The following is a 13,129-nucleotide window of genomic DNA, read 5'->3' as shown; positions in this document are numbered from 1 at the left end:
TATCTTCTGAACTTCCACGATATTCACCATTACTATCACTACTATCTTCACTTTCACTTCCAAGCTCGTCCTCAGACCCTGCATTCGTCAGTAGATTTGATATCTCCTTTATGCCAAGACTCCTTCCACGACTAGTAGATGCCATTTTCATGGGCTACTTGTGAAGAAAGTAAATTACTATCATTGGAAACAGTTCAGAATAAAAATATACCAACTCCGTTCCAAGGCCACTCATTATCTAAAGGAAAGCAGCCAAGAAAACATAAGAATAATTATATCCAAATTCCTTATTGCTGCATGCAATTTGCCTGTTCAGATTGCCGTAAGTTGTACTTCAGGTGCATGACAGATGGCAGTAGAGGCTTAGAAAAAGGAGAATAGCACTTGTTCAAAACAAGAATAAATAGAGAACAAAGTTCCACCATAGATGCCAGCACACTTGGAGTTAATTTCAAAGCCGAATGTCACTTTACGTTAGTACTGCTCTTGTACAAAGTTAAAAACGTACATGTACGTCCATACTACACTGGGCCAGGTCAACAAATATACGTCCGTACTGTTCAATGGGTTAACTCATTGCGGACCGTGGACGGCGAAAGACGTTTAAGCTTGCCCCTATGCTGCGAGCCGTGGACGGCGTAAGACGTTTAATGTTCCGCGCCAAGCAGTGCTGTTTATATTCGCCATCTATGCATTCTTACTCCTTATTCAGCGTAATTATTTGTAGCAGGAAGTTGGTTGACCTTCTTGAGATAACCCTCGCGTTGAGTGGGCTCATGTTTATCTTAGCTGTTTTAGCGGGAATATCTCAGCACTTCCCCGCACGTCAAGACGGTATTTGAGATTCCAATGCAGTGCGTGTCGTTCTTACTGAGTGTAGTATAATGGCTTATAAAACAAAGTTTCTTACGGAAGATTAATTATCAGCTATTGTTCACAATGATTATTCTGGTGATGAACTTATTCCTGAAATAGACTCTGATAGTGAAAGTGAAAGTGACGAGGAAATTCCGATGCCCGAATCCGATAGGCCTATAGAGAAAAGTGAAGTGCCTGATACATATCATCCTAGTTATTGTCCACCCGTTCTGCCATTTAGAGTGAATTCAGGTATAAACGTTGAAATAGAAAATAAGCAGGATATTTTGAGTTACGTGAGTATTTTCATGAATGACGAATTTTATCAGTATGTGTGTGAGCAGACGAACCTATACGCGAGTCAAGTGATAAGTGCGGTGCCCCGGCCTTTCACAAAGAATTCGATCATGCAATCGTGGAAACCGATTAGTCCAAAATCATGGTATAAAATGTACTGGACCGAAGACCCTGTTTTTCATACCCCGATATTTTCCAATACAATGTTCCGAATACGTTTCCTTCATATTCTTTCATTTCTTCACTTCGGTGACAGTAATCATTATGCCGAAAGTACAGATAGGCTGTATAAAATTAGACATATTTTGAAACCCGTGACACCAGATATCGCACCCTAAATATTTACTAGAGGTAAGCACAAAGTATCTTTTTTCTAACATTTATAGTTTAGGAGTAATTGTCAATTGTATTAAGTGATGCACGTCAAGAGGGCCGGGCATGAAAATGGCTGGTCCAGGCATTCAGTGTCCCGCTCAGAAGCAGGTACTGAACGTGTTAATGAGGAGGTTTGAATGAGGCAGTGAAATGGGAAGGGAAATTGACCTACTTTGTTCTAAACTATTTTAAAACTATATCTATTCACTTGAACAGTTGTTAAAATCTTTTTGGTTTCTGGCACTTTTGTTCACTGTGATGTGTATGTTTCCTAGTTGTATATTATAAAAAAATTGAAAAATAATTTTTTTCTTGTCGATGTTATGTTTTTATTACAAAACTTTTCTCTTCAGCTGCTCTTTTCCAAGGTGAATGTTGTCGTTTGTTTTCGTTTTATGAAAATGAGTGTCTTGAATTGCATTTAATGCGGGATTCCTGAAGCTGATTGCTGTCTTTCTATTATTATGAAATGAGCTTCCCCAAAAATCTGCAGTGAAATAAAATACTAGGTTCCCTTGCACAGATTGTAATACATGCTAATACAAAAGCAATTCCCCATTTTATTTCATTGCAGATTTTGGGGAAGCCCATTTCATAATAACAGAAAGACATCAATCAGCTTCAGGGATCCCACATTAAACAGAATTCAAGAGACTAATTTTTATAAAATAAAAACAAACAATTACATTCACCTTGGAAAAGAGCGGCTGAAGAGAACAGTTTTGTAATAAAAATGTAGCATCGACAAGAAAAAAATATTCTTCCAATTTTTTAAAATAATAAACAACTAGGAAACATACACAGAGTGAACAAAATTGCCGGAAACAAAAACAATTTTAACATCTGTTCAAGTGAATAAAAATAGTTTTAAAATAGTTTAGAACAAAGTAGATCCATTTCCTTTAACATTTCACTGCCTCATTCAACCCTCCTCATAGATTTTAATCATTTTTACCTTTTGTAAATTCATATAGTTTTTTAAACATAACAAGGTACTTTTCATTATTTTTTTGAGAAGATAAAATATGCTTTGTAATTTCACCTATACTGTGTAACATAGCAGCGCATATTTCCTAATGCCTTATAATGCACCGGTACATACAGTTCAACAGTATATTACACATATTACATACACCTAAAATACTGAAAATGAAAATGAAAACACATTAACAAAAAGGAAGATTAAACTAATATAAAATAACCCAGAATAAAGAAATTTGCCCTAATTTGTCAATAAAAACAAATTTAGCAAGAAATTTAGTTACTTAGTAGTAGTTGAATATCAGAAACTTAGGTTTGATTCGTTTCAGAACAGGATAGTCTTAATTCCTTCTTTATCCTCATCATGTAACACCTTTATCTTAGTAATGTTTGAATAGTTGTCAGTACCATGTGGCTGATGAAGCAGGCATGAGGGACTTTTTAAAAAGTAACTATCATTGGTGGAAAACTGTAAATAAAAATGTAAACACACTCTGGGATGGGTTTAAAACAATTGTTGAGGAATGTGAAAACAGGTTTGTACCTCTAAAGGTGGTAAGGAATGGTATTATTATAATATAGAAATAAAGAGACTAAGAAGCATGTGCAGATTGGAAAGAAATAGAGTTAGAAATGGCTGTGAAAGTAAGGAGAAATTGAAGGAACTTACTGGGAAACTGAATCTAACAAAGAAGTCAGCTAAGGATAACATGATGGCAAGCATAATTGGCAGTCATACAAATTCTAGTGAAAAACAGAAAGGTATGTATGGATACTTTAAGGCAGAAACAGGTTCCAAGAAGGACATTCCAGGAATCTTTAATGAACAAGCCGGGCTGAGTGGCTCAGACGGTTAGGGCGCTGGCCTTTTAACCCCAACTTGGCAGGTTCGATCCTGGCTTAGTCCGGTGGTATTTGAAGGTGCTCATATATGACAGCCCCGTGTCGGTAGATTTACTGGCACGTTAAAAAACTCCTGCGGGACTAAATTCCGGCACCTCGGCGTCTCCGAAGACCTTAAAAAGTAGTTAGTGGGACGTAAAACAAATAACATTATTATTTAATGAACAAGGGGAGTGTGTATGTGAGGATCTTCAAAAGGAAGAAGTATTCAGTCAGCAGTATGTAAAAATTGTTGGTTACAAGGATAATGTCCAGATAGAGGAGGTGACTAATGCTAAAGAAGCATTAAAATTTACATATAATAACAATGACATTTACAATAAGATATTAAAGTTGAAAACTAGAAAAGCGGCTGGAATTGATAAGATTTCTGAGGATATACTAAAGACAATGGGTTGGGATATAGTAGCATATCTGAAGTACTTATTTGATTATTGTTTGCATGAAGGAGCTATACCAAATGAATGGAGAGTTGCTATAGTATCGCCTGTGTATAAAGGAAAGGGTGATAGACATAAAGCTGAAAATTACAGGCCAGTAAGTTTGACATGCATTGCATGTAAGCTTTGGGAAGGCATACTTTCTGATTATATTAGATATGTTTGCGAAATTAATAACTGGTTCGATAGAAGGCAGTTAGGGTTTAGGAAAGGTTATTCCACTGAAGCTCAACTTGTAGGATTCCAGCAAGATATAGCAGATATCTTGGATTCTGGAGGTCAAATGGACTGTACTGCAATTGGCCTGTCTAAAGCCTTTGATAGGCTGGATCATGGGAGACCACTGGCAAAAATGAGTGCAATTGGACTAGACAAAAGAGTGACTGAATGGGTGGCTATATTTCTAGAAAATAGATCTCAGAGAATTAGAGTAGGCAAAGCTTTATCTGACCATGTAGTAATTACGAGGGGAATTCTTCAAGGCATTATTATTGGACCTTTATGTTTTCTTATATACACTGACTGACAGAGCAAATGCAACACCAAGAAGGAGTGGTTCGAAAGGGATGAAAGTTGGGTAAAAAACAGAGACGGCACGGACGAATAATTGATGTTTATTTCAAACCGATATGCAGGTTACACAATGCGCACGGCATCGACTCAGTAGGATGTAGGACCACCGCGAGCGGCGATGCACACAGAAACACGTCGAGGTACAGAGTCAATAAGAGTGCGGATGGTGTCCTGAGGGATGGTTCTCCATTCTCTGTCAACCATTTGCCACAGTTGGTCGTCCGTACGAGGCTGGGGCAGAGTTTGCAAACGGCGTCCAATGAGATCCCACACCACACGTGTTCGATTGGTGAGAGATCCGGAGAGTACACTGGCCACGGAAGCATCTGTACACCTCGTAGAGCCTGTTGGGAGATGCGAGCAGTGTGTGGGCGGGCATTATCCTGCTGAAACAGAGCATTGGGCAGCCCCTGAAGGTACGGGAGTGCCACCGGCCGCAGCACATGCTGCACGTAGCGGTGGGCATTTAACGTGCCTTGAATACGCACTAGAGGTGACGTGGAATCATACGCAATAGCGCCCCAAACCATGATGCCGCGTTGTCTAGCGGTAGGGCGCTCCACAGTTACTGCCGGATTTGACCTTTCTCCACGCCGACGCCACACTCGTCTGCGGTGACTATCACTGACAGAACAGAAGCGTGACTCATCGGAGAACACGACGTTCCGCCATTCCCTCATCCAAGTCGCTCTATCGCTCTAGCCCGGCACCATGCCAGGCGTGCACGTCTATGCTGTGGAGTCAATGGTAGTCTTCTGAGCGGACGCCGGGAGTGCAGGCCTCCTTCAACCAATCGACGGGAAATTGTTCTGGTCGATATTGGAACAGCCAGGGTGTCTTGCACATGCTGAAGAATGGCGGTTGACTTGGCGTGGGGGGCTGCCACCGCTTGGCGGCGGATGCGCCAATCCTCGCGTGCTGACGTCACTCGGGCTGCGCCTGGACCCCTCGCACGTGCCACATGTCCCTGCGCCAACCATCTTCGCCACAGGCGCTGCACCGTGGACACATCCCTATGGGTATCGGCTGCGATTTGACGAAGCGACCAACCTGCCCTTCTGAGCCCGATCACCATACCCCTCGTAAAGTCGTCTGTCTGCTGGAAATGCCTCCGTTGACGGCGGCCTGGCATTCTTAGCTATACACGTGTCCTGTGGCACACGACAACACGTTCTACAATGACTGTCGGCTGAGAAATCACGGTACGAAGTGGGCCATTCGCCAACGCCGTGTCCCATTTATCGTTCGCTACGTGCGCAGCACAGCGGCGCATTTCACATCATGAGCATACCTCAGTGACGTCAGTCTACCCTGCAATTGGCATAAAGTTCTGACCACTCCTTCTTGGTGTTGCATTTGCTCTGTCAATCAGTGTATATATATATATATATAAATGATACGAGTAAAAAGTGGAATCAGAGATAAGGCTTTTTTCTGATGATGTTATTCAGTATAGAGTAATAAATAAGTTACCAAGATTGTGAACAACTGCAAAATGACCTCGATAATGTTGTGAGATGGACAGCAGGCAATGGTATGTTGATAAACGGGGTTAAAAGTCAGGTTGTGAGTTTCACAAATAGGAAAAGTCCTCTCAGTTTTAATTACTGCATTGATGGGGTGAAAGTTCCTTATGGGGAACACTGTAAGTATCTAGGTGTTAACTGCAAAAGGACGAGCTGCTCTTCTAAGTGGTATATTCCGAGCTGTCAGTGGAGAGATGGGTTGGAATGACATTAGTAGACAAATAAGTTTGAGTGATGTCTTTAAAAGTAGGAAAGATCAAAATATGAAGATAAAGTTGGAATTCAAGAGGACTAATTGGGGAAAATATTCGTCTATAAGAAGGGGGGTTTGGGATTGGAATAACTTACCAAGGGAGTTCAATAAATTTCCAATTTCTTTGCAGTCATTTAAAAAAAGGCTAGGAAAATAACAGATAGGGAATAGGGAATCTGCCACCTGGTCGACTGCCCTAAATGCAGATCAGTAGTGATTGATTGATTGATTGATTGATTGATTGATTGATTGATTGATTGATTGATTGATTGATTGATTGATTGATTGATTGATTGATTGATTGATTGATTGATTGATTGATTTGAAAGTCACTGTTAAATGTGCAATTCTCTGCAACTGATGACTTTCAACCTTCTTTCCTACAGAAATATGGTCATCATTGCTTGTCTATCTCATATTGACACGCAGCACACAACATACACTGGTGAGCAATTGAATTGAATGGCCCTTTCCCTCCGATGCAGGTTGTAGTTGTCCACTGTCTCAATGTCTTGAAGAACAACGACTAAAGCACGGTCACTTCGTTGTCCAGTTGTGACAACTTTCCCAATACATTTGTCCTCCTCTTGCTCTATTACATCTTGCCTCACCATAATTTAAAATCATATCACACATTTCATGATTCAATAAAGCCAATTTTGCCTGTTCCAGAGGTCATACCCATGTGGAGATTGCAGTGCACTGACCTAGGGACACATTGACCTAGAAAACTGTACAATCTTGGAGCAGAAGGCAACAAACATTGATCTAAGTTTTGTGACCTTATCTTTCTGACACTAATAAAATTAGGAGTAAAATTGTTGAAGATGTTTGCACAGAATACCATCTTCCACCACCAGTTCAAATGACACACCTTATTTCAGTTACATCCTGTATACTAAGAGAGATCACTTAGACCTATATAAACTGAGTCAAATACTTAAGAGTATAGAGTGGAAATCTGCAAAACCCCAGAAATAGAAATCATTATCGTTCTCTCTAATGTGTATGGGATCTTATGTTTGGGAAACTAACTTGTGTGGAGAACTGTGTTCATGTTGATCATGAGACTAGAAATAAGACAGAGTTTTGTCCATTTTTTCTAATTTTTTTAGGAATAGTATTGAAAGACTTATTTCTTTATTTTTTGAGCCTTGTATTAAATTTTCATGAGTGAGGTTGATCTACCCAGGGCACTTTATTCCAATCATTAGCAAGTTGCTGTTAAATGTTAAGTTCTCTGATAATGATGATGACTGTCAACCTTCCTACAGAAATACAGTCAGTCTCTATCGCACATTCACATGCAGCACACAATATACACTGATGAGCAATTGAATTATTGATACCAGGCTAGTACAGTGTAGTACACCCTTTTGCCCTGCTGATGGTGGTGACATGGTTTGGCATGGACTCAACAAGACATCAAAAGTGTTGAGGAACCATGCTGATCCATGACCACCGCACAACTGCCCATAATGCATGGAGATTGTTTTGAGTAGGCTCCAGGGTGTGCAGGTTCCTCTCAATAACATCTCAGATGTACTCAGTAGGATTGATCTTCAGGACTATGCAAGCATCCTCATGTCTGTGGAGTGTTCATTAAACCATTTGGCCACTGTTGTGGAGTGATGGGCTGGTGCACGGTCTTCTTACAGGAGAAAGTTTCCTGCAGGGTGCTGGAGGTGAATAAATGGGTGAACATGATCTGACAACATGTTCCTGTAATGTTCGCCAGTGAGGGATGTTGGCAGATATACTATGATTCCCATTTCATCCCATGCAAACAGTCCTCATATGAGGATACCACCACCACCACCACCACCAGCTGAACTGCAACCTACTGCCAAGGAGGACCATTTGCTGAGTGACGCACTCGTATGCAGTTGTGCCTTCTGACATGCAGTGAGCAGAGGTACCGCTGTGGGACAGTGGCTCTTATACCCCATAGCAAGAAGATGGTTTGGGGTGGTATGGCTGCTCATACTTCGTTGTAATCCAGCATTGAATTTACTAGTGATTTGCTGCACTCTAGGCCCATCTATCGCCTCCTACCATGCGAGATAGCCAACGGCGAACTTTGTCATCAACACTTTGTTTACCATGGCAGTTGAACCTGGTGGTGGAGTTTTTTCTTGAATCCCCGTACTCTTGGTACACTCTTGAGATTGTGGTCTTTGGAAAACCCAGGGCCTGCATAACTTCAGAGATGGAAAGGCCCATATGTCTGGCACCAACATTCTGGCCGCAATCAAATACGCAGGGATCTCATGTCTTGCCCATCCTGTGGTTAACTGTTACTCACCTGACCACTACGAGATCTGATGATATCGCTGTGTATGCCATACTATTATATTCACCAGGCCAATCACAGCACCATTTTGCCAAAACAGCAGCTATCAGTGTATTCTTCATACAAGCAGAGTTGTAGTTCTGTTACATCCAAGTACTAAATCGGTTAAGATATTTCCTAATTGTAAGATATATGTTGTTGTTTTTTTTTTAAATAAAAAATAGCTCTTGCCTTATCTAAACCCAAACATTGCTGACCTAGTCAGTATTCAAGGTAGGCCAGGGCTACTGATCAGATATCCGGAGCCAGAGTTTAATGGCCGTAGGGTAGCAGTTCCTTTCCGCTCATCTCCAACCAACAATACATGGACTGCCCATCTGTGTGGTTACCATGCTCAATGTTACTTAACTGTAGAGATCTCATAGGATCCGGTATTTCAGCATGACTTAAGTTGTTGGCCCTGAAAACAAATATACGATACTTTAATTCTCTTGCAGTTTATTTTAGCTTTGCTATATTTTGAAAAATACAAATTTTTCCTTCTGTGCTGGAATTGCAAGGAAGAACTTTATTTATATAACATGGCAATGTAATATTTTGGAGCATGTTTCCAAACATATGATATTGCTATCAGGGAAATACAAAATATAGGTTTACACTTAAGTTCGATACACTCGAGACTTTGTCAGCATCTAGAGTACAAATTTTTGTACCTGATGTTACTGGGCCACAATTAAGTGTAGAATTTTCACATAGATTAGTAATTGGGCTATCGTAATGAGGCTAAGTTGGTTTTGGTCAAACTTAAAAATTATACAACTTAAGCCAGATATCTTGTTCATAGTTATTTTTTATATAGTTTTTTTTTTTTTTTTTTTTTTTTTTTAATGTAGGCATGTTGAACATTTGCATTTCAGAGGATAGGCATTTTGCCTCTCTAAGTCTGTCTTGTTAGTTTTATGTTCACTTTGGCATGCTTCCTCACAGTTTCTTTGCTTGGGATATCTTTACTGTTCTTATCTCTACATCCACATGTAAGATACCTTGATCATTCTATTCATCAACAAAAACTCTTCTGATCTTAAATCATAGTTTGCTGTTCCTATGAATGGGAATGCTGTGCTCTTAATTTGTTGCATAGTTAAATTTTGCATGTAGAAATGTATAAAATAGTGATTCTATTTTCATATATGAAACTTTTGAATTGTGGAACTAAATTAATATACTCGAAAAGAATGAAAGTTACGTTTTCTTTTGATTATGAACTTAAGGAGTAACTTCTTACTGTTCCAGTCTTTCTGTACTTTTTAATGTTTGTTATTTACAGCACAGCCATCTGTTCACACAGATAGGACACAGCAAAATATAATTTCAGAAACATGCCCTTCAGATGCAGATTGTGATTTTAAGCCAGGCACATCGCATTTCCTCCTAACAGAAGGTAAATTTACTTTGTGTCTGTCTGTTGTTGTAGATGCTTTTGTACCGTAGTATCTGCACACTTTTAACTGATATGGACGTAGATATGAATTGTAATGCTAGTAAATTATCATGTTCTGATAGAGGTCTCATTCTGGTTATTAATATAAATTGTGCTTTGTTCAAAATGATTTGAGAATCTGCTGTGTAAAATAGATAACTGCCAAGAAGGTACGCAGCTATCAGTACTAATGTAGTGGCATTTTCTGCATGAAAGTATTTGCTTTTAATTTATTCCTTACCATATCTTTCAAATTGGTAGTTTCTCAACTTCCTTCTCAGAAAATGTTCAATTAACACCACTAATTATTTTTGTGGTTTACAACCTGAGAAATAACTGAAGTATTTCATTGAGAAGATGGAATATCATTAAAATTTATATCTGTTTCGGGCATGTTACTCCCATATTCTCATTATTGAGCTTCGGATCCGGACTACTTTCATTGAAGCATGATCCTTATGAACGGATAGCAGAAGGCAGATTTCCAGTACAATCTCTAATCTTAGAAATTCCTGTCCTAATTACTAATTTGCTCTGTAATTGTTTCTAAGGAATGAAAACAGGAAAAATTCAATATTTAAAAATTTTCTTGCATTAAAGAGAATTTTGAGCTGCTGAGCACAAATTTGGTGGGTTTCTTTTTACCAGCACCCCTATTTGTTGAGAACAAGTGTACTATTTACTATTCATGTGCTATGAACTTTATACAAGGCTTAAACAGTGTGTAATACTTTTACATGTACCTCGATTATTTTTAGACATATGCTGCGCTTAGTGTGTCACTACTATCTTGCTGTAGTAACCATTAATCTGCGATTATACTTGCTGTAGATCGCGCACACACACTTACACACACCCACTTCCCCGTAGCATTTCTCCAAAGTTGCTTTGGTTCAATGAAATATTTCACCATGTTCATCACTTAACTTGTCCAAGAGCAACAGCAGGAAAACAATCTAAGTGGGAATGAAGAACATGCATTACTGAAGACATGTTACAATCAATATTATGATACGACAGTAGTAGTTCATTGTTTCACTTACACTTAGTAAGCATCAACACCTAGAAAAGGACTTAAACCAAAGATAGGTCAGGGCCCTGTACCTGGTAGATACAATATAAAATGTTCCATAAGGTTTAATATTGCATTGATAAAAACAAATTTTAACAATTTAAAGCTGGTCAATAATACTATATTGTGTCTATTAAAAACAAGTGGTAACTGTAAAATTGCTGAAATACATATGAGGTGAGTGAAATGGAAGTGTTGCAGTGAGTTACTATGAATGATCGTTCGTATAATGTTCGAGATCATAACAATCTTCACATGGTGGCATTTGAATGCTTATAATTAGGAACAGTTTTTTTCAATAAGAGTGGGCTAGTATGAATTTATGAGCTATGATCTCATTTCACAGATTAAAACGTGTTCAGGTACGTAGAAATAACATGATGGGTTGGTTTAAAAATGAACGTTAGATAGAAATGCCGCCTGATTCGGCGTGAACATTAGGGAATTCCTCATGTCTTCGACCGTTATTATCGTGTGTTGGAAATCTGTTGTCATGAGCTCCAAGTGGGGAATTCAACTAATCTTTTAATGTGAAATCATGTGACCTTGCCGCGGTAGGGAGGCTTGCGTGTCCCAATGACGCAGAAAGCCGAGCCGCAGGTGCAACCATATCGGATGGGTATCTGTTGAGAGACCAGACTAACGAACGGTTCATCGAAGGGGGGTAGCAGCCTTTCGGAAGTTGCAAGGGCAGTAGTCTAGATGATTGACTGATATGGCCTTGTAATAATACTCAACATGGCTTAGCTGTGTTGATACTGCTACACGGCTGAAAGCAACGGGAAACTACAGCCATAACTAACTCCCGAGGACATGCAGCTCTCTCTGTATGAATGATGTACTGATGATGGCTTCCTCCCGGGTAAAATATTCCGGATGTAAACTAGTCCCCCGTTCGGATCTCCGGGTGGGGACTACACGAGAGGGGGCGATCATCAGGAAGATGGATACTGACATTCTGCGAGTCGGAGCGTGGAATGTTAGAAGTTTGAATCGTTGTGGAAGGTTAGGGAATCTGAAAAGGGAGATGGATAGGCTAAAGTTAGATGTAGTTGGTATAAGTGAAGTACGTTGGCAGGAAGAACAGGATTTCTGGTCAGGCGACTACAGAATTATCAACACTAAATCAAACAGAGGAAATGCAGGAGTTGGTTTAATAATGAATAAGAAAATAGGGCAGCGGGTAAACTACTACGACCAGCATAGTGAAAGAATTATTGTCGTCAAGATAGACACCAAGCCAATGCCCACCACAATAGTGCATGTCTATATGCCTACTAGTTCAGTGGATGATGAGGAAATCGAAAGAATATATGAAGTGATAGAAGATTTAATACAATATGTAAAAGGTGACGAGAATCTAATTGTGATGGGAGACTGAAATGCAGTGGTAGGCCAAGGAGGAGAAGGTAATACAGTAGGAGAATTCGGATTGGGACAAAGGAACGAAAGAGGAACTCGGCTGGTTGAATTCTGCATTGATCATAATTTAGTCCTTGCCAATACTTGGTTCAAACACCACAAACGACGGCTGTATACGTGGACGAGACCTGGAGACACTGGAAGGTATCAAATAGACTTCATTATGATTAGGCAGATATTCAGAAACTAGGTGTTAAGATTGCAAAATTTTCCCAGGAGCAGACGTGGACTCTGACCACAACTTGTTGGTCATGAAATGCCATCTGAAGTTGAAGAAATTGAAGAAAGGAAAAAATGCAAAAAGATGGGATCTAGACAAGTTGAAAGAAAAGAGTATGAGGGATTGTTTCAAGGAACATGTGGCACAAGGGCTAAATGAAAAGTCTGAAGAAAACACAATAGAGGAAGAGTGGATAGTCATGAAAAATGAAGTCAGTAGGGCTGCTGAAGAGATGTTAGGAAGGAAGAAAAGATCAACTAAGAATCGATGGATAACTCAGGAGATACTAGACTTGATTGATGAACGATGAAAATACAAGAATGCTAGAAATGAAAAGGGCAGAAAAGAATACAGGTGATTAAAGATAGAAGTGGATAGAAAGTGCAAGGTAGCTAAGGAAGAATGGCTGAAGGAGAGGTACAAGGATGTCGAAGGT

The 13,129-nt window shown here is 39.6% G+C and overlaps 1 protein-coding gene across 5 annotated transcripts in view; it reads left to right on the top strand.

The window, feature by feature from the left end:
• Itpr (Inositol 1,4,5,-trisphosphate receptor) overlaps positions 1–13,129 on the top strand; it is a 1,013,977-nt gene that overhangs the window by 890,577 nt on the left and 110,271 nt on the right. For 3 of the 5 annotated variants that reach the window (XM_067141351.2, XM_067141349.2, XM_067141350.2), the window contains exon 44: positions 9,827–9,940. The exons of the other annotated variants lie outside the window; for them this stretch is intronic. In XM_067141351.2, coding sequence (XP_066997452.1) covers positions 9,827–9,940 — 114 coding nt within the window. The remainder of the gene's footprint in view (positions 1–9,826; positions 9,941–13,129) is intronic. 5 annotated transcript variants of the gene reach the window in all.

Source organism: Anabrus simplex, chromosome 2 (assembly GCF_040414725.1).
Source record: "Anabrus simplex isolate iqAnaSimp1 chromosome 2, ASM4041472v1, whole genome shotgun sequence".
In the NCBI taxonomy this organism is placed as follows: Eukaryota; Metazoa; Arthropoda; class Insecta; order Orthoptera; family Tettigoniidae; genus Anabrus; species Anabrus simplex.
This window is presented reverse-complemented; position numbering and strand designations above follow the sequence as displayed.